General features: G+C 45.4%; 1 protein-coding gene and 1 long non-coding RNA gene across 6 annotated transcripts in view; one reads left to right on the forward strand and one right to left on the reverse strand.

The window, feature by feature from the left end:
• The window catches only part of RFFL (ring finger and FYVE like domain containing E3 ubiquitin protein ligase), a 28,422-nt gene that overhangs the window by 2,546 nt on the left and 3,339 nt on the right, over window positions 1-22,537 (reverse strand). For 2 of the 4 annotated variants that reach the window (XM_033077996.1, XM_033077999.1), the window contains 5 exons: window positions 7,941-8,125; window positions 3,644-4,048; window positions 2,062-2,148; window positions 1,525-1,732; window positions 354-377 (listed from right to left, as the gene is read on the reverse strand). In XM_033077996.1, the coding sequence (XP_032933887.1) occupies window positions 354-377; window positions 1,525-1,732; window positions 2,062-2,148; window positions 3,644-4,048; window positions 7,941-8,120 (904 nt within the window). In that variant the 5' untranslated portion in view covers window positions 8,121-8,125. Of the gene's footprint in view, window positions 1-353; window positions 378-1,524; window positions 1,733-2,061; window positions 2,149-3,643; window positions 4,049-7,940; window positions 8,126-9,016; window positions 11,238-13,650; window positions 14,128-22,537 lie in introns of those variants that run through there. The other 2 variants (XM_033077997.2, XM_033077998.1) reach the window with 2 other exon arrangements.
• On the forward strand, window positions 14,239-22,477 carry LOC117005904. 2 transcript variants are annotated; one of them, XR_004419919.1, is made up of 2 exons: window positions 14,239-14,473; window positions 16,203-22,477. It is a non-coding gene; the product is annotated as an uncharacterized LOC117005904 (long non-coding RNA). The 2 variants fall into 2 exon arrangements; XR_004419918.1 differs by having other exon boundaries at window positions 16,665-22,477.

The following is a 22,537-nucleotide window of genomic DNA, read 5'->3' on the forward strand; positions in this document are numbered from 1 at the left end:
CAGTAATTGCTGTGGGATGGATACAGATACCACTGAGATTCTCAGTGGTGAGGTAAATGAAGCAACATGGGTCTCTCTACCCAAGTGACAGCACAAGAGGAAACGACCTCAAGTTGTGCCAGGGAGGTTTAGACAGAAATTTCTCCTGAAATTCATTTTCAAAAGGGTTGTCAAGCTCTGAAGGAGGCTGCTCAAGGCAATGGTGGCATAAACAACCCCAGGGGATCTTTAAAAGCCATGCAGATGTGGCACTTGGGGACATGGCCTAGGGGTGGCCTTGGCAGTGCTGGTAGGACTGGATCTTGGGGGGTTTTTCCCCAATAAACAACTCCATGATTAAGGATCTCACTCACCAGTTTGATCGTCAGTGTCCGAAACTGCAACAGAAGAAGAGAGGGATTTGGTGAGAGTCTGGAAAGCTGGGAGAGAAGTTTTACCAGGCAGGGGCTGAAAACCTTGAGGGAGCTGCTAAACCAAAGCTGCTTTCTGCTGATTACTATAGGAGGCTCAGGCTGGGCTCTGACCAGGACAGCTTCAACAACTGACAAGAAACCTTTTCCTATACTGAGCTTACAGAACAGTTACAGCTTCCAGAGATAAGGGGTCCAGAGGGATGTCTCCATTTTTAAGAGAGAATTTGGCTTCCCAGTGCTGCACCTGCAGCAGCCCCTTGTGCCAGTTCCTCTGCTGTTACACAACCACCAAGTGACTGAACACAGACACACAGTGAGTGAAAGGATAAATTCCATCAAAAGCACAAGATAATGAAAGAATATAACCCCAAAGTTGCTGTCTTAAATCTTGGATCATCCACAGAAGGCAAAGCCTAGGGAGAGGAGTTTAGGAAAACAACACTGCTTTGGACAGCACTGAGAAACAAACCTACGAAATCAGTGTGCTAAAGTAAGTTTCTCTTTTAAGTAATTTACAAATATGTGTCTTTTTTTAAAGAAATCCCCTTGTAGTAAAAACTAACACCTGGAAAATCAAGCCAGATAATTCACTGTGCACCCATGTCCCCTCTCAGCCACCTGTGCAGCAGGAACACTCTGGTGCTAAGAGTGAAACCCCAGCTACCCACAGCTGGGCAGCCCTGGGAGCCACTGCCCTCAACGTCCCAGCTGCTCTTTGGTGGCAGTTTCCTGCCTGGGCAGGGATTTCCCTGCTGGCTTTGTCAGTACCACAAGCTGAGAGAAAAGAGCTCAGCACATCCAGTCATGTACAACCAGCCACGAGGTGCTGGGAGGGTGAGGCAGTGCCCAGTGGGACCTGTCAGGGATATGCACAGGGTGAAGGATGCACAGCCCCTGTGCTGGTGCTGCTGCAGGGCTCCCAAAACTCTCTCCTCAAACAACAGCAAGGAGTGGTGAGCAGAGTTCAGCTCCTTTCACTCTGTACAAAACATTCCCTCCTTCCTCCTCACTTTGCCGCACCAGAAACGCAAGGTGAGCTCTATTTCCTCGCACTGCTGTCTGTAAAAAGGCTAAACCTGGACAACAGGCACATGTTTGCTGAGTTTCTCACCTAGATGTTGAAGGTCCTTCTCTTTGTAGAGGCGAGTGACCCTCTCCAGCAGCTCCCACTTCTCACAGCAGCCTTTGTAGTTGACGAAGTTGCGGGCGAGGATTTCCTTGAGCTGGCGCACGGAGAGCGCGTTGATGTCCCCGATGCTCGTCAGGTCAGACAGGGAGGCCTTCCTGCCCAGCACCAGGTTATCCTCAGAGTCACTAGACTGGGAGGGAGCAAAGAGGGAATCATTCTTGCCCTCAACACCTTGAACTAAGATTTCAATCAATTTTCAGCATGTGTGTTAGCAGGGATTCAGGTTTGGATGTGCAGAGAAGTGGTTACTCTGAATTCATCTATGAGAAACACAAATCTTGAGACAGAAATAAATCATTTCTGCTTTGGTGTCCAAGTGACACCAGTTCCTTCTGCATGTGGAGGACAAGATGATGCCACAGAAGGAGTTGTTTGGGTTTGGTCACTGTTCACCTCTGGCAGCAAATCCAGCCCAGGAGCCCTGGTATTCCCAGCCATCCAATTCCAGGACACACAAACCTGTATCTCATCCTCTGCTGCTGCTTCTTCTGCTGCACTCTCAGCTGCTGGTCCATAGGCTGGGCTCGGAGGCACATGACCATTGGCCTGGAAGAGGAAATAAAGCTTTCACCAGCTGTGGGTTTCTGGAGGGAAATCAACTCCAAGGCAGTGTCACTGAGGTCCCTGACCTCTGCAAGGACAAGGCATGAGCCAGGCACACTCACAGAGGTTTTCCCCGAGCAGCCTTTGTGTCACACAAAGTAACACTTGCTGAAGCTGAGCCTTTAAAGCCCCAGTACAGAACTCCAGGCTGATCATGAGACACACCAAAATTTGTATGTGTAAATATGCAGTCCTTCCCTGAGGGTCACACTGTGCTGTGATGTCAGAGCTGTCAGTGCAAGGCTCTGCAGAACCCTCCTCTAACCCAGCTCAGATCTCCACAGCAAGCAGGCAAACACCTCCTCAGGTGGGTTCTGCAAACAGGAGACACAGGGTGAGGGAGAGCAGTGACAGAGCTGGAGAAGAGAAGCTGGGCAGATGCTCTGAGCACTTGATCAAATGAGCAGTGTCATTTCAGCTGACTCACCCCAGCAGCCACTGCTCCCTCTGCTTTCCCACCGACAGAGAGACTGGAACGTTACCATCCACTTATCCAAGTGGGGACTTGTTAATATTTACAGAGCCCAGGAACAACAATCAAGATCAAAGAGCCTGAACTGCAGCAGGATGTCATGCAAGTCGAGACAAGAAGCTGAAATGGATCATGGGGCAGTGAAGGGAGACAGCAGGGCTGGTAAAAACTGGAACGGCAATATCCAGAAAAGCAGGGAGCGAAAATGCCTTTTAATGATTTGTAAAAAGCATTCTCCCAGGAGAACTCTTCTTTTGAACTAGATCTATCTGCTGAGGAAGCAGAAGGTACACACATTTTCACAGCTCTGGCCCACAGGGAACTGAATACACCCATTAACTTTGTAAGAAGACAAGGAGCAGCTGTCAAACACTGAGTAAACTTCCCTTAGCAGAGAGAGCAGAAAGACAAACAAAGCAAGGTCAATAAAAAATAATTAAGCTCAAATGCCTCTGCCAAGGTTCATCAGAACTGCAGGTTCATCATAAACCAAGAACTGGCAACACACTCAGGGTTTGTCTTCTATTGATCTGGGTGCAGGAGACACCAAAACCTCAGCCCCCCTCATCACCTCTGATCAGCTCCAGCTCCAAAACTGCTGTAGAACTGTGCTTGTTAACTGGCACAGGAATTAAGGAACAGCATCAACTATTTAAATACACCTACGAACACGTGCCAGAAGCCATCAGCAAGTACCAAAGGAAGCAGTGACAGGAGCATCTTGTGGCAATGGAAGTGTCAGAGCAGCAGAGAAAACACATCCCAGAGCAGGGATGATGTTCTGGGAGTGAATGCTCGATTCATTCAGCACTGCCCACCAAATTCAATTCCATCACGAACAGCACATCAAACTCAGTGACAGCAAGTCACAGCTTTAGACACCAAACCACATGCAACAGCCTAGCAGTTAATCCAAAACCAGAGATGAATGAGCTTGCAAAAGATGGTTCTGGCCAGAGACTGTACCTGTTGGTGTTCCTGAGCTTCTGAACTTGAGATGGGATCTGCAGACACTGAGGACTCATCGTGTGAGGTAGGAGAGGCCAGGCTGGCTGGGGGGTGACTCACAAAGTCTTGCTGTCCACGGGCACTGGTATTAAATGTGTTTGTTCTTATCTGATCCTCCTGGGTAATTGCAGGCTGCTGGCCAAGGATCAGGAATACCAGGTCCTCCTTCTCCCGACAGAACTCTGTGGAAATCTCATGCAGAGCCAAGTAATCCCTCAGATCCTTCACCTTCATCTTGATCAGCTCCTCCCGCTGAAAAGCCGTGGCTCGGAAGCGCTGGCAGAGGTGGCAGAGCAGGGGCCCACCCTCGGGCTGGTTTGAGCAGGACGTGCAGAAGCTCTTCTTACAGTCCAAGCAGATGTGCTGGGGAAGAGAGGGGAGGGAATGAGAGCCAGCCCGTGCCCTGTGCCAGCAGCACACGGCAGCCACAGGCAGTGCTTCCAGCCCAGCTGCCCTTAACGCACAATCAAAACCTTCCACTCCATCAGAAAGTGCCAAGGGCTCACCCATGTTCCTACAGGAGGAAAAGGACTGATCCCTGAGCAATCAGCAGGTGTCACAGTTCCTAGAGAAGCTCCATTCCCTCTCCATTTACCCTGAATGACACATGATATCCTGACAAGATTCCCTCACAGGACAGGAATTTTCTGCACCTGCTCCTGCAGTTTAAGCCAGAGGAAATCAGGAGATTGAGGCAGCAGACTTGTATGTGAATTCCAGCTAGCTGTGCACATTGTTCTGTGCATTAAGGAGCTCCAGCATTGTGGGAACCACTTAAAAACATCCTCTGTCACAAATACTGCTATGAATGACATTCCTCTCTCCCTTTTTCTCCCCTCCAATTTGCTGCAATCATGGAAAGAATCTTTGTTTCACCATAAGAGGGACAGGGAACAGCAAGGTCTCACAGAAGTCAAAGAATCTGACATTTATTTATACAAAAATAGATTATTTTGAATGCAATACACACACTTTATACTAGTTAGTGCCAGACAGAAAGTGTTGGAAGCTTTGGAAATATTATGCCCCAGACAGTTAAAAACTTTACAGACTGAATTCTGTTGTTAAAAGTTATTTGATACTGTTCTGATCTTGTCACTCAGGGGCTGATTTTCAGAAGTTCCAAGCACTCACAGGCCATGCTGACTTCTGCAAAAACTTCACTGCTCAACCCTTTGGAAAGGCAAATTTTCCAATAGGAACAGTAGAACAGTATGTGCCTGTTAAAAAGTCCCGAGGGAAGAAAGAAGTGACTCTGTGATGTTGCTAATTCACCTCTGTGAAATCCTGACATCCTGATGCAATGAGAAACACACAGGTGGAGCTGAAGAAGTAATAAATACAAACTCAAACCCAAAAATCTGGTTTATGAACTTCTCTAGTGATTGAAGAACAGCTCTGATTTCCCAGCTGAAAGCAAGCAGATGTTTTACAGGGTGTAAATACACCACTTGCTTACAAAATCTCTTTCTGGTTCCCTTTTGAGCCTGGAACCCCCCTGCTCTCCCCAGGGAACACCTCCAGGCTCTCATTCAGAGCCTGTACCACACTCACAGTGACACTTACTGGAAAGAATCCCAATTTCCTGCTCAAGCATTTTAAGACATGAAAATTTCTACCACAGAGAGAAACTCTTGAAACCTCATCTCAGAATAGTTGTTTGGGGGCCTGCCAAGGAAAGTGGCTGTCACCAATCACAAAGCAAGGCAGGAAGGGCAATTTCCACAGAACATTCACTTTGGAGGAGTTTTCCTTAACTTTACCACCATAAAATTAATATGTAATTGACTTTTTGTGACCCTGTGATTGCAGGAGCAATCCTGTTCCTCAGGAAATTTTCAGGGCAGAGACAGGAATTGATGGTTGTGTGTGCCTAGAACAGGGAAACAAAACAAATCCACAAAGGTGGAGAAGTGGAAAATAACCCTGTTGGTTTGAATCCCCCATCTCTGACATGGAGGCAATTAGAAGATTAAAAAAACTCAAAAACTGCACAAAACAACCCAAAACTCCAGATTGCCAGACTGGCTCCAAAGGGAGCCCCTGTGTTGCCAAGGACTTTCCAGCAGGCAGAAAACCCCTACTTGAGCACTCCCATCTTTAGGTTATCACAAAGCAAACACAGCACAAGGGCTGCTCTATCAAACATGTTCTTGCAATTAACAGTAATCCTGCCTCAGCTCTCCAAGGATACATTTGGGAAGTGAAAATAAATCCAGGCACGTCTCTGATTTAGCAGCTCAGCACCAGGATTTACCTTCAGAGGAAAAAAAAAATCTCCCCAGCCTGTATTTGAGCACCATGGACATTTTGGGAACATCTCAGCATCCAGCAGCTTTTACAACTTCACTGAGCTCTGTCTGAAAGGGCAGTGGTTCAAGGCACTGGTGTCTTCAGAAGGATTAGCTTCAAATGTTGGTGTTCATTTCCACTTATTCCTAAAAGGTCAGGCCACATCTGACTGCTCTCACTGCCAGCACAGTCAGCATGCTCACACAGCCCTGGAATGTTTTATGTGGGGGTTTTGTTGGTTTGGGGTTTTTTAAAGCAATCTAGACTATCCTTATGGTCACCAGTGCTGCAGGAATTAATTTTCATCCCCTGTATTTCAGAATAAACATTAACTGGACACTGGAGTTCAAAGGTGCTGCCTTTCCCTCCCAGGGAAGAATGCAGCTTTCCATGCTGTCCTTGCAGTGAGATTTCACACACCTCACCCTCACAGCAACAGCACTGAGGAATGAGCTCACACACACAGCAGGGTGTTCTGAGTGATGTTTTCACTCCCTCAGAGACTGACAGGTGAGCTCTGGGAGCCCCTCCTGAGCTGTTCAGCATTGCCACCTGCAGCCACCACAGATCACTGCTCAGGAGCTGGGGCAGCAGAAAGCTGGGAAGGTTTGGGAGCCCCCTCTGGAATACAGAATAAAAACCTCAGCCTCAATTTCCCTGACAGCCTGGAGTGGGAGCAGCTGGACACGAGCACAGGTACAGCCACCAGATCCCAAGGAAAGGGGGAAGCTGCTGAGGGCAGCAATGTTTTCAACAGCTTTAGCAGATCCTCTACTATTTGTGCACCAGAGCTTTCCCTCCCCCCAGTCAGAGCTCAGCTGGAGCCACTGATGGCTCTGAACAAGACACTGCTCATTCAGACCAGGTATTTAGGAGAGACTGGGGAAAACAGGGCTGTGGTTCTGTTGCTGAGCTCACAACTGCCTGAAATGGCTTCATTTCAGAATTATCTCCATCCACTATTGGCAACCATGCCCAAGAGCAAGTGCTGGGTGCAGGGTAACTCTCCCCACAAGTATTCGTGAGGGCACATGGCTTAATGAGGACAATGTCAAAGACAACACTGCAGAGTCACGAGCAGGGACGGCCCCAGCGCAGCTGAGCCAGCACCAGGAAAAGTCTCAGTGTGCTCACACACCCCAAAATACCTCACCAGAGTTTGATTCCTAAAGCAACTGCACTTCTCAGTGCAGAAATGCATCAACACCCCTGCTGTCCTGGGAGTAGAAAGCAGCAGCTCTGCCAAGACTCACCGTTCCTCAGATGTGTGTCCTCATGCATAAATAAAAAAGTGCAAGGAAAACCAATTTATGAACTTTCCCATGTAATGTAAAAAGGCTGTGGCCAGAATTCACCATTATTTTTAAATTCTCACATACTTTAGTTCAGTAACTATAGATCAGACACTTCATAAGCCACAGGGTGTGGACTCAGAACGATTTTCCTCACTGGAACATTTTCAAGCAGCATTACAGGACCCACCACGTCCAAACAATGCCCCAGGCAGGGTCTGCTGTCGAATTAAGTCTTGTGGTACCAATTATTTTGGCATTTATATACTCACAAATCAAGTTTACAAGTAAGATAAAATACATTGGGGTTTGGTCTGGGGCTATTTTTGCTCAGCAGCTCTACACACATCCTCAAAAAACTTCACAATAGTCTGGAAAACAGGCAGCTCTTCCTTTACTGAAAGCACAAATATGATTAAACTTATTGGCACATTATTTTTAAAAGACGTGAATGTTTTTAAATAAGAGTTTCAATAACTCATGTTCAAATGAATGCTCTTTAAGTGGTGATCAGGGGAAGCCTGCTGAAGGATCTCCAGCCACATGAACAATGCCTGGATGACTGAGGAGCCAGAAGCAAGGGGAGCTGGGAGAAGTGGAAGGGTAAGTGTACAAAATGTGTCTGCAGTGAAAGGAAGGCAGTGCCCTGGCAGGGCAGGCTCTGCACTCACCTTGCTGGAGGAGCTGTCGAAGTGCCTGCCACAGGCTTTGCAGCTGTGCTCAGAGGCAGTGGGAGAGGGGAAGGAGCTGTAGCCGGGGTTGGAGTAGGCCTGGGCTGGCGCTGCCGGCGGCGGCTGCATCTCCTCAGGGGAGCCATCCACACAGAACCAGTTACAGCAGCTCGCCCACATAGTACCTGCCAGGGAGAACTCCTGTCAGAGCTGCAGCAGGGCACACACAGCAGCAAGTGCAGCCATGCTGCTTCTCCTATCAAGTATCCTTGCATGGAGACCAAGAAGAGAAGGAGCTAAGCGGGAAAGAAAACCTGCAGCTGGAAAAGTATTTTTAGAAAAGTTTTGTGAAAAACAGAGGTGGAGATGGTTTTACACCAATGAAAGTTATGTTGATTTATGAATAAAAAGGTATAAAAGACAGCATGCTGGTGTAATAAACAGATTTTATTCACCCCAACAGTGACACCCACCCATGGCTCATTTCCAACAGCACTTTGCCAGTTCTGATCCTTCTCTGGTAAATGCACACAAACCCCACACCCCCAGTCCAGCATGATGCAGCTTTGGTGAGAAGGGACAAATAAAGATCAAGAGAGCTTTATTACTAAAACTTCATGCAGTGAAGATAAGATAAACTTTATGTTCCACTTGGCTGTATCAGATTCTGAGTTTGCTGTAACATAAGCTATAATACTTATCAGGATGTAATAATGCATCAGGATAAGAACACAAAAGCTCAAATTATGGCACAGAACAGTTAAATAAAATCAGCAGCAGGATCATAAATGGCTACTCCTCAGCTTTATCCTAAATCCCTCTACAGATTTACAGCTACAAATGCAAAAAGATAAAATAAAAGCAAGGACAACCGAGCCACTGACTTCACACACTGCAGCTCTCAGCTGAATTTACAGCATTACAAGGCTGAATCATCACACAGCAGGTCAATGTCAGCAATGTATAAAAATCAAATACTGCTTGGGAAAACATCTGCAGCTGAGGCACAAAATCACTTACTTATTTTCTCAAGTCAAATGCTATATGTATACACACACACAGACACACACACTTACCCAAAATCCTAACCCAGTCCAGTGCAAAATGTTCAGTTCCAAAGTCTTCTCAGAGCAAGTCTGCTGCAATATTCCAGAAATACACTGCTGTGAACTTGCTTTTGGGAGTTTACAAAGGAATCTGAATTCATCTGGGCATTCAGTTTCTGGAGCACACACCATGTGCCATCACTTACAGGTAAACTGAATATAAATTGTCTCCTCTGCATTTCTGCTCTCACATGGGAGTTTCTGAACTGTTTCTTTTATGTCTTAAAAATCAGCTCCCTCACTGCTTGATTTTATAAACTTTTGGAAATAAACCATCTCTCACCTGCACAGCTAATTCCTTGCTTTTTACTCAGTAAGTATTGCCCCTGTGAAACTCCAGATTCCCAAGGGAACAGGGCTGCTATGAATCCTAAAGGTTACTGGGTATAATTTGTTCTTTTTTTAAGCTGAATCTTTGGGGCTGTACTTGAATAGAGAAGCTTTTGCACTCTGGTGCTGTTCCAGTATCTGTTGCCTTAGTGGCATCTTTAATCCTTTCTAAACCAGAGTCCCTGCTGTCCTGGACAGATGCCTTTCAAAGCCCAGAGTGAGCTGAGCCAGGAGCCCTCCCTGCAGGCTCAGCACATTGCAGGGCTGCAGAGCAAACGGGCACACTCACCCTGCGTTTGTGTGTGGCTGATGTGCTCATTGCTGCACTGGAAATGACACTTGGGCTGGCAAGCAGACCTCAATAAATAGTGTGGATTGCACTTAGGCTGCAATGAGATCCCAATAAATACATGGAGGAAAGCACTGCATGAACAGAAACACTCCATCATCCATCTGTATTAGCTTTGCCCTGCAATCAAGCACACACTTTAGATGGCACAGATAAAAGAAACAATTCCCCTTTTTCTCTCTGCACGTTAATTTTCAAGCTCTCTGTCCCACTCAGAAGTTAACAGAGCCTTTCTTTTGCAAAAATACAGAATTTCTGCTTGAAAGCACGCTCTTTGGAGGTTTAATTTGTTCCTAGGAATCACAAATCTAAACAACATGAAAGCTGCACAGTCCAACAAGCACTCACAGCCTCCACAGCAGTGGAAAACTGTGTCCAGAGTTCAGCTCCCTTCCTGTTTCAAGGACCCCTGCAAGCTGAAGGCCACCCACGATAACAGAATACACAAATGCTACTGCCTGCCCCCAAAAACTTTGTTTTCCTAAAAAGAGACAGCCTATTAATTCACTCTGGAACATTGCAACATGTCAAACATTGGGAAGAAAAGCACAAGAGAGAGCACAAGCTGGGATAAAATAAGACAGAGCTCAGCATTCAGCTGGGGTTGTAGCTCTGTGATTGCCAGGAATTAAAAGGCCAACAAAAAGCTCAGATGTTGCTTTAGAAGAACCTTAATCCTGCTCAACCACAAAAGCATAGAAGGGAAATGCCATAAACAAACAACTTAACAACCAGGACCGTCCCCTGATCTGTAACATTTTTCCAAAGGTATCTCTGTTCTGGAATAGAAAGGAGCCCACATGTAGAACACCTCTGTAGCTACCTACAGCTGCACTGAAACAGCAGCAAGAAATGCAGATAACATTCAGCAGCTGCTTCAAGAGGGATTTTCCATTGTTCTGGACAGGATCAGCTTCAGAGCCAAGGAAATGAGCACAGCCATTAATAGAGGACTCAAAGTTACAAGCAGAATGCCTCAGTGGAATTTCAGGATGACGATTTCCTTGATAACTCTACAATATTTGCTACAGCAAAATTATTCCCTTATTTATTCCGTTACCAATCCAGAGGTACATGGTGAGCACAGCCCAGGAATTGCTCACTTCCCTGAGAGAGGGATGGAGGGATGGATGTTACAGATGTGGCAGTCAGAGTCAGAACCAGAGAACCTTGCCCTGTACAAATCCAGTCAATCCCCTGCAAAGGTGCTGCTGTCCTGCACCCAAGGAGCTCCACAGCTACAGAGACAAATTAATGCCCAGACAAAAAACCACCCAGTGGAAAGAGCAACTTCTGTGTCCTGCTCCAAGGCTGGGAAAACACTTACAGTAACTTGGCTAATAACAGTGTGACAGCTTGGAAAACTTAATGGCAGCATGGATTGCAGGAATTCTCGAGGAACCTCTTGAATAAAAGATGTGGACTTGCTGGCACAGCTGACATTACAGCAGCACTATCCCTGGACAAGGTGCCTGTCCTGCCACAGGAACAACTCCTTGAGCCACTCAGCTGGGCTTGGCAAACGGGAAGCTCCATGGCAGGAACCCAACAGGGACTGCTGGCAGCCAAAAATCACCTGCCCTAAATGCTGAGTGCACGTCGTGCTTGGAGCATCTGCCAGGGCAGAGGGAGAGGGAGTTTCGTCAAGGGTGGAGACAGAGATCAAACAGTGCATCCCCGACCTGCAAACACATCCACCCACACGGCAATCAGCACCTTGGCAAGAGGGGCTTTCATCTCGTTCCGCAGTTGCTTTAAGGGAAGCCAGAAGAAATCCGGTAAATGGCAGGGAGGTGCTTGCCATGGACAAAGTGGTGCCAGCACTCCACCATGCTCTGCTGGACTGCTTCTTTTATTTGATTATTTATTTTTCCACTATGAAGCTGTGCATGCCATTACTCTCTTCACTGGATTTAAACAGGAGAGTGAAATTCATTTCATCACCAGTTCATTAACACCTTCTACACAACACCAGGAGTTCTGAATTAATTTAATTCTGAAGGAAATACCAGGGATGTCAAAGATTTCCTCCCATACATAGTCGAAGACAATTCATAATGCAGGCCTGGATTATTACACTTTCCATTTTAAAAAGTGTTTGAACTCAGGTTCTCACTCTTTATGCAATATCACTGCCATAACCTTGCTAGCTGGAGTATCAGGGATCACAGCCTCCACAAGGATTTATTACACATGCTGTTTGGATTTCATCAAAGGGTAGGCTGTGGCTGCAGAGGGAAACTGTGGTTTATGTTTGAATATAAAACCTGCCTTTATTTTCCTAAGGGTACAAACAACAAGGGACTAGAGCAAGCAAAGGAACATCTCAGAATCAATGAGCTTCCAGCTCTGTATAATAAAGCTCTCAGGGACTGAGTCTGGCTCCTTTTCGTGACTGCTCAGGAATTCAGCAGCTGGAATGTAGCAGCACCAAGGAGACACTTGAATCAAGGGATCAAAAGGAGCTGAGCTCCCAGAAGCAGCTGATTTTACTCCCACACGAGGACAAACCACAGCAGCAAGTAGTTCTGCTCCTGAGAGGCCTTTAACCACTGGAACAGCAGGGCTGATGACCCTCAAGGCTACTGCAGATGGAGCTGGGTGCCAGAAAGGGAGGGAGATGCAAGAGAGCAGCTCTGCCAGGGCTGGCTGCCCTGCAGTGCTGTTGGCTCAGCCCCACCAGCTGTCCCCACACCTCCTCTGTTCACCACAGGAGCCACCCAGCTCCTCTCTGCCCCTCATCCACGGAGGGACACTCTCCTCCCCACTTCAGAACCTTCTCACTGCCTTCAGAACTGCAGTGAGCAGCTACAGACACTTCATGACAGCACAGGTCTGACCTGGACACACACTGTGTGTCCTCCACAACTCTGCTAAGACACAACTTTCAACACAGCACACCAACCCTGGGATAATGCTGAGCACTAAATCATTAGTTCCTGCCACTTCTAGTAGCTTGAAGATCAAGGCAATTGTTCAAGAGACCAGAAAAAGGCTTTAAAATAGTCATGTATTGATAGTTCACTTTTAAAATTACTGTTTTTGTTATTAATCCATGCTGTAAACCCTGCAAAATGAATCAGATCTCACTTTGATGAATGCTGTTTGACATGGTTAAAGTATTTAATGAGTTAACCACCTTGGTGACCCATTAATAGTGTACACAATTGGTCATTGTTACAATTTATTACTTTTTTTTTTTTTATTTCAACAAACCTATACTGATAAGAAATGCCTAGCTAAAATTAGTTTCACTAATGACCTACCACTTACAATCTGAATTCAGAGTTAGGTCAAAAAAATAGCATTTGCTTGATAACAGAGCAATAGAATAATCTGCTCAAATGCCACTTATGCACAAAGTATTATTTTTATCAGCCTTTGTCCCAGGCACAGACCTGAATTATGATAAATGGGAGCAGCCATATGTTGGGACAGCTGGAAAAGTCAGCAAATGAGCCACTTGTAAAAGGGACAAGGGAAGGAAGCAGGTTGCCAGCCTGAGCATGACATTTGCAGACATGGTGTCTCAGCCAGTACAGAGCAGGAGAAAAGGAGGAGATGGGACACAAATCTGTCACAAGGAATGTACTTCTAATTTACTGTATAAAATAACTGGACTAAGACTGTCAGATTTTTAGGTAGGGATAGGAAAAAATATGTTTATGAATAGAGGTACTAATTAACCTGTGCCCAAGGTAACAGCATGCATACCTTGAAAAAATGAGTAAATAAATCCCAGCACTAGATCACAGCTAGAAACAGGAGTGTTCAGGTGGGGGAGACAAGAAAATGTGATATGGAAGGAGGAAACATTTTCCATTTTGTTCTGTGCCTTCCAAAAGCCTGGAGATATTTCCCATCTCTAATCATCTAAACATGCAACAGCAACAATCCTTACAAAGACAAATATTTAATTGCTCACCAGTCTGATCAGCAACTCTGATGTCAGTTTAAGACTCCTCAGGTGAGCCCCAGTCAGGTACAAAGGCAGAGTGCTCAGGTCAGTCCGCACCGAGCGCTCAGAACAAGGTGTCCAGGATTTCTGTGTCCCCTTGCTCGTGATCCTGAGCATCCAGGAGTGCCTGTACTGCCAGGCACATCAGGGGATGCCCTTGAACAGCACCCACATCCTCATGTCCAGAGGCTGCCCAGAGCAGGCTGGCACTGGCACCCCATTCCCAACGTTACACTTTCCGCACGGGATGCGCGCAGTCCCTGACTGGAAGCGCGGCTTGTGCCCACCAGCAATAATCCATCTTCAGCCCCTCTTCAACACAGCTGCACCTGTGCTTCTCCACCCCAGAGATGCCTCCAAAGCCTCTGTGTGTGGGCTCAGAACCTCAGCAGATCCCAACAATGCAGGCAGGAGCAGATCCTGGAGCGTGGCACACAGCTGGGCTCGGCAGCGCCGCTGCTCCGAGCGTGCGAGCCCAAAGGAAGGGAACCTGGCCACACACCAGCATTTTAATGAAGGAAGTGACATCCATTGAGCACAGAGCACAGAGTAAACAGGGCAGCCCGCTGGGGCAGGGTGCAAGGCAGAGCAGGAAAAAGCTGGAATGGGGCCACAGGCGCTCAGCACAGCCACACACAGCTCTGCTGAACGCCAGCGCCTTCACTTGCTGCTGAGCCCAGAGAGGCACCAAGAGTCACTTCCCAGGCGTGGTGCAGAGGAGAGCATCGTGCACACAAAGCTCCTTTCATGCTGCTAGGACCTGGGTTACACTGAGCACACCATCTGCCAGGTAAGCCCTTGGAAAATTGGCTTAGCAGACAGGAAAATGATGAGTTCTTGTATCCATGACAAAAATGCAGCAGGTATCCAAGAGCATTTTCAGCTGGAGCAGGGCTTATCAGTACTCCCAGCAACACTCGATGCTGTGCAGGAGGTTTACAGACACATCTCCACCCAAAATCCCACCAGCACTGCTACAAGCACAAAGGATCTCAGCTTCAAGCACCTCTTTGAAACTAGAGGGCTGCAATTCCCATTTGAAGTGGAGAAAATGGTTTTAGAAAGCTGTGGGATTTATAGAGCATTGCTCAGAAAGCTCATTCCAAACCAGACACCTTCTCACTTGACTCCCAGCTTTGCACCTGGAACTGCAGGCTCAACTCTTGCCCACTTTCCTCTGTTTCCAAATTTCCCCCATTTTAACATGAGAAGCTTGGAAATCCTGTTTTGTAAGGAACTGGATACCTGTGGTGAGAATTATTTTAATATAAACTGTTTATTTTGACCCAAAAGTGCATTTTCTATATTGAAAAATATTTAGATAAAAAGTTCTTTTTGCTATTAACTGTAATTAGGTCTTGAGACATCTGCCAAGATGGAAAATCAACTGCCTTTTTCCTTTGCAATTCAGTGACATTCTTCTAGCAAGTTAACAGAAAACAAAAAAGTGATTAATGAAATCCAGCGATTTTAGAAAATTATTTTTCTTATCCAGTCTATCTCAATTCCTTAGTCCCATACCTGTCCCCAGGGGACACACTGTGACCTCAAGTTTATCTCCCACTCTCCTGTTATGCTGAAAAACAATTCAAAAAGCTGCTGTGCTCTTTCCCACTGGCTTGATATTCATCAGCAAGGCTGAATTAAGTCAGTTGTAATTAGAGCATGAACCAAGTGAGGAGGAGAAAGGAGACTCTGCAGAAGCAAGATTCCAGAGCAGTGTTTTCTTATCATCCCCAGCACCCTGCTTGGGTAGATGTGTCTCTATCCTTAGTGTCACACCCAAAAGCATCACTGAAAGTGGGAGCTCTCCACCAAAATGTCAGCAAGGAGCAGTCCAGGAACCCCAGACCATCCCCTCCAACTCAACCAGTCCTTTTCATTATGGAGAAAAACATCCATGCTGCATTTTTCCTTCCATTCATTCCTATCCTCACAGCTTTTCTTGGATTCAGCTGCTAAAACTGAAATTGCAATAGGTAGCAATAAATTCTCAATGAGAACCTGAACATTTAAGTAACTGTGCAGCTTCCCTAACCAGCCCTACTCCAGGAAGGGCCCATCCTACCCAGATTTCATCTCAAAACCCACCTCAAGCACTCCTCCATGACAGCCACGTGGCAACAGCTGGGGGAGCTTTCCTGGATCTGTGCCCACCTGGGAGCCAGAAAGTGGCTCCAAAGGCACAGCAGGAGCTGTTCAGGGAGTCCTTCCTCCTCCTCTCCACAGCACAAATACCTCCCTCTCTCAGCAAATTTTACAATGCCCAGAATAGAACCCTGCTGAAAATAAAGTTCTGCTGTGCTGCAGAACACTGCTGTGGACTCAGTGACTTCAGTGTTTGGGTATTGCAAACAAACAGGAACAGCTTGGAATCCCCTCTGCTCTGATTTCACCACTGTCACATGGCTTAATGACTCCCTTCTCCTAAATGGGGGGATTCAGGGAACTGGAAAAAAATGGGGAAGAGAAAGGATATAAATCTGTATTTCCATCACATCTCAAGTTCCCTACTCCAGGTAAAAAGAGATCAAGCTATTTCCTATGGAATCCCTGGCCCCAAAGGCTGTGGTTACAAGCACACATCTTGTTTCATTATGACAAATGGATAAATTACATATCCACCAACTGTTCAGCTCTGGAATGAAGCACAAGCATATGGGGCAGTTGAAGGAGAAGAGAGAGGTGCATCATCCCAGACAGAGCTCCTCAAGCTCAGGATTGGACAAGACTAGCCAGAATTACATTAAGTTTCCCTGAAACTGGGATTGCAGTTGGCCCTAAAGCTATCACAGTGTCCCAGGCACCCAGAATTGAGAGTGTTTGCTGATAAATTACAACACCAGTTGGAAATCCTGGAAATTACCTGTCATGCCAAGCTATGGGTTTATTTTTAACCAGTAAGCTTCTAAATTTCACCTCTCCAAAATCAAAATAAAATCTCAAAATTCCTCACATGCCAAACCTGCTCTTCTCCCCAGCTAATTCCAGGAGCTGCTGGCAGAAAATGAACCTAAAGCCCATGGAATTTATACAAGTGGAAAAGTGTACGTGCAGGAGGACTGGATGCACCAGCTCTGTGCAGACTGGCAGGCAACCTCTAACCTATTTAACTGGAGCCTGAAAAAAGATAATTTTTATTTGGCTGGACTGAAACAGATCTGGATGTATATATCTGAGGCACATTGTAACAAGCACAAACACTGCAGACTCATTTCATAGTTATGCCTATTCCAAATTAATCTGAATTCAAATCCAAACTAGGTGCTGAAATGGGATAAAATGCAGCTGCAGCTCTTCTCCTTCAGCACACACGTACAGAGACATCACATCCGACATGGTGTGGGAAGCTCTGCCCTCCCAGGCTGCAGAAACACTTAGAAATTAGTCAGCAGTTAAAAAAAGGTCCAGGATGTTGATTGCAAACCTGAGGACTGGTTTTGTTCCTGAGATAACAAAAGAAAGCACAATAAAAAAGTGAGTTTATGTATGCTTTAGTCACCTTATCTGTGGACAAGGGAAAACACCCCACTCTCATCTGAAGGAAGTTAACACAGGTGGAACTCTGAGGGGGACTTTGAAGTTGTGCTCAAAGCATTCCCATAAATATCATTCTTGTGCCAATCTCCATTTAGCACAGAAGCATTTGAATTGCTTACATGCAACCCTGGAGAAGAGCCTGAAAAGTGAGGGAGAGTTCAAACCTCAGCAGGCAGTGTGTGCCAGCAGGATGAGCATGAACTCTCCCCAGCACTGATGGGACAGATGTGGAGAAGTCCCTTTCCAACCATCTGCAGTGTTTGTTTCTAGGGCTGAGGTTCCTACATGGGTTCCTTCACCACCCTCCTTGTTCCACTGCTGTGCCTCTCCTCCACCAGAACATTAATGACTGAGAAATCCAGCCTGAAATCTGGGCTTTATTCAAACAAACATGAACAAACCCAACAGCCACCTGGTGCCATGGTTTTGGTTGCTGAGTTGAGGGGGCACAAACCATACAAGTAAACATTTGTCTCTGGGAACTAAAGCCATGACCCAAAAAAAGGCAATTCTCCTTTTGTTGCCACATGTCTTACATCAGTTATGGCAGGACATGGAAGTTCTTTGTCAAGCCTTTTAACCCCCTGTGTGCAGCACCAAGAGAGGCAGGCTGGGACCCACTGATGGCAGAGCTCACCTAAACCCACCCAGCTCATGGGGTCAGGTGCTGAAGGTGGAATCCCAGTGGGATCCAGCCCAGAGAGTGAACTTCTGCAGGAGCCTGAGAGGATGGGAGTAAGGAAAGCTTCAGCCAGGGATCTGCATCTCCTGGATTCCCCACCCCAGGGACCTGCATCTCCTGGATTCCCCACCCCAGGGACCTGCATCTCCTGGATTCCCCACCCCAGGGACCTGCATCTCCTGGATTCCCCACCCCAGGGACCTGCATCTCCTGGATTCCCCACCCCAGGGACCTGCATCCCCTGGATTCCCCACCTTTGTCACAGAGGGACATTTCCCATATATGGCCCAAGGCAGCAGGGTCACATTTCAGTGCAGGCTCCTGGCAAGCCCAGACATTCACACACCATGAGTCAGTGCTCCAGAAATCACTGGGCTTTACAAACCAATAAATCTAATTCATTTTGGTTGAGTTTTTACATTCACCTTCTGTTGGGGTTTTTTCCAACCTCCAGTACACAGGCACTGTCACATTTTCATTGTGCTTCTCTGTAACTGGCAGGAGCATCTCTTTCCATTCTGGGTTTTTTTTTGCTTTGTAAAATGACAGACAAGATTTTCATATTGCACTGAATCCTGGTGTTGGGGCATGAAGAATAAAACCAGAGCAACTATTATGGAGGTTGGGAACATTCTAAACTCTCTTGTCCTTTCACACAGCCCTCTGACAACAAAGAATACTTATTTTTAAAATAAAACCACAAAATATCTTCAATCCTGTCCTCAAATCCCAAACAAACAGCAACTTATCTGGCATTTCAGCCAGCAGACAGGACTGCTGCCAGTAAGAACATTATGACACAATCTTTTCCACCAGTGACCTGATAACATCAGCATGACCTTTCTTCTCTTTTTGAACTCTACTCTTCTCAGTTCAATAGTTCAGCAGAAACTGACCCATTTTGGATTACACAAACTAAACCAGATACCAGACATTCCTATTAAAAATAGACTTAAATTCAAATTGCAAAAAATATCATTGGGTAATTATTTTCAGATTAGTAATGAAATAAAGGATGTGGGAAAATTTAGGGTGAGAATTTTTAGTTTCAGTTTCCAGCTCTGTCAGTCTGGGCCACTTCAGTTCTCTGTGTGCTGGTGTTTTCCATAAGCAAAATACAGATAATGCCCCATCAGGGAATGGAATCAATATTTCATTTCTTTAAAGTAGTACTGTATTCATAATGGAATTAAATACTTTCAGAGAACTGCAGAGCTCAGAGAAGGGAGGCACTTAAGGGAAGAAGTGTGAGTGAACAATCTCCTTGAAAGTCTGCAGAGCATCCTAACAATTTTACAACACAGAATATAAAAAAACCCAGGACAAAACAAGGTGATTTTGAGGCAAAATTCATCTTTGATGCAAGTGCAAAAGACAATGCAAGTCCTGTTCATTTTTGTGGCTTTTTTGGTTTTTTGATCTCTTTCCCAGTTCACAATGAAAATTATAGTCAACATGCAGAATAAAATATTGTTCAAAAAGCTTGTTTTTACTTAGGGGGGCATTTCAACTTAAAAATAAAAGTGTTACCGACAAGTGTGGCCTTAAAAAAAAAAACTACAAAAAACCCAAAAAATATAAACATTCTTGGGACTTAAGGTGTGAAGGAGGCAGCATGCTGTCAAACTGCTGGCTAGGAAAACATAAGGATTTTAGATTTCAAATCTTTTGCATATGTTGTAAAAAATCATTTTCCTTAGAAGTTTGGTCAATGCATTTAGACCCTTTCCTCCATAATCAAGGATTAAGGCTGATCAGTCAAGCACACAGTGGACAGTAATAGTTTATATCCTTTTCTTCACATTTTCACTAGGGAATTTTTAGGAAATACTACCATGTATTAGATTTAATGTCAAGCCTGCACCTCTTACTCCTGCCAGAGCAATGAAAGCTTTAGCCCATGTTATTAGGAAGTGAAAGAAAGCAAGCTCAGGCCTCCAGAACAATGTTTTACCCAGTGAGTTTGGCTTTGGGAGAGCAGCACTGAGGGAGACAGGCCTCATTCCAAGAACGATCATCTTACTTCCCTCAGACAAAGTAAAGCCTTTCACGACCCAGCCTGGGCTCTGGCCTACATTCTGCTGGATGAAAAGGCTTCATTATTTGCAGTTGAACACATTGTTTGAAAACCTGATATAAACGGCCTTTACCACAGCAAGAGCTGACAAACTGAAATCATGAAGTGTTGAGGGTTCCAAGGGTCCAAAACGGCAAAGCTGTATCCAATGCGCTGTGTGTTCTCTCTAAAACACACGGTTTAAACCCTGAAATAGTTTTCACCCACGGCAGAGTTCAGAGATGGTATCAGGGTGATCACAGAAGGTAATCTGCAGATTTCAGGTGTCTCTGAAGGCAGATAAAAAGAAATTCTGCAAGTGCTTTGTTTCTAAGTGTGCTGCTTTGCAGTCATTGACAGGTGCTTTGAATTCCAGCTGCACTCTCCCTGCACACCCTGTAGCCATTCCAAGTCTCCCTGAAGCCTTGCAGTGAGCTGAACAACATATTTCAATTCTTTCCAGGAATTCCTTCACTCAGAATGACCTTCCTGACTCAGGTATTTCCATTGCAAAAAATCTGTGTGTGGCTTGTATATTCAGGTCAAAGGAGCAAGTAACAAACAGTACAAATAACAGGATACTGATGGCTTGGCCTTTATTTTCATTAAATTCGTGTTTCAACTCCCTCTTGTTTCTCTTCTGCATGAGACAAAATCTTGCTCCACCCACCCCAGAGCCTCTGCACAAGAAGATGCACAGTGACAGATCAGGTTTGACTGAGCTGACAGGGAACTCCATGATCCCCTGCACAATCAGACTTTCCATCTGACAGACATAAGGCATGGATTATGCAATATCAGCCTCTGGCTGGTTGCCAGGAACCTGGACCCTGAGCCCCTACATAAAAACCAGCTTCAATTTCTACTTTTTGGATTATACAGGCACAGGGGACTTGGAAATCTACCCTTTACTTGGAATCTGAAAAATAAACTGTTTCCAAACTCTCCTGCAATGCTTGTGCAACAGCCTCGGGACAGGCAGGGCTCTGGCCAGCTGTGCCACCAGCCACAGAAGCTGCATTTTAGAGCTCTCCCTTCTCTGCAACAATTGGAACTTTCTCCAGGCTGAAGTCTGCACACAGAGCTCAGTGTTTCCCTGCAAGCACACAACAGCTCCATTATCGTTTAACTACCAAAAACCAGCTCCAACAATCTATCAAGCCTGACATTCTATCCACTAGCCCAGACTGCTGGGCACACATATAGGAAGAGGTTCATGGATTCAGTAAGAAAAAAGTTATTTTGTTAATCTAAACAGAGATTTCCCTTCTTTTAACCATTAATTTGCCATTTTAAAAACCATTAAGGAGCCCAGAGGCCCGTTTGTCCTCAGATTATCAAATACAAGTGTCTATAAAGAAATTTATTCTAGAAAATTAATAAAAGCTCCTTTTTAAGATATATATATATATATAAAACGAATTTAAAGGAAATCCCACAGAAAAGGATCTGCTCACTGCCTCAGAGCTGCAGCACCAGTGGTGTTTCCAGCCTGGCCATGATTATTTTAACACCAAACTACATCAGAGCATGAAGCTGCTGCTTATCTCCCTCCATGGCCAGGGACAGCTCTGCTGGGCACATTTCCAAGCCATGGTGGCCCAGGCAAAGACCTGGGAAGCACCAACACTTCCATGGAAGCAAAGTGATTAAAGCATGACACAGCCTCACCTCGTGGAGATGACCTCAAGCACAGAACTGCTGATGTGAGTCTCTGGCTGAAGGACACCTGGCAGCCATCCCCATTTTGCTCTGAGCAAGGTATTTTGACATCAACAAAAAGTAACATCCCATCAGTTTCAGTCTGGAAATCTGTGGGATGCAGCTCCTGACTCATTTGGGGAAAAGCCAAACCAATAAAAGATCAGGTGGTGTGGATGCAGTGATGCCACTTGTGACACTGCAATTTGAAATCATCCATGTGTATATATGGAATATATAATGCCCAAAGGAACCATCCTTCTTGCAGCAGAGGTTACCACGCAACAAGATACTCCCAAAAGAAAGTATTTTAAATTTAAATTACATTTAATGAGTTTCAAATCTCACTTAACATCAGCCTAAACTAAAAGATTCAAAGCATATGCTCTTTAAGTACATTCTTATAAGCACATCCCACAACCTTCTGAATATAAATAAAAAGGTGGCAGCATGAAAAAAAAGCTGATGTTTAATGAATATTTTAGTCTCCACCGAAATAAAATGTGGAAATTGCTATTCCAAGGCTATTTGGCAAAGGAGCCAGAGGGCATTAGAGAAAGAAGCCTGATGAATATTTTTGAGTAAACTGAAAACCTCAAGAGCAATTAATGTGAAGAAGTTGTAGATTTTATAGACACTGAGAAGAATTAACAGCATCTCAGAATGACAACTCTTTCTAAAGAAAGTCCCTTATGGGAGCATTAATTTAACAAGCCAAAAAAGCCTTTCAGAGGTTAGAATGAGCCATCTCACTTCTGAGGAAACCGGCTGAGAAAGAAGGAAAAAACCTAATAAAATCTGAATTCTGGATCTGACAGTCATACTCTTGGTTTCTTAAAGAAGAGGGTAATTTTTCAACCTTGCAGTGTTGTTTG

This window comes from Catharus ustulatus, chromosome 22 (genome assembly GCF_009819885.2).
Source record: "Catharus ustulatus isolate bCatUst1 chromosome 22, bCatUst1.pri.v2, whole genome shotgun sequence".
In the NCBI taxonomy this organism is placed as follows: Eukaryota; Metazoa; Chordata; class Aves; order Passeriformes; family Turdidae; genus Catharus; species Catharus ustulatus.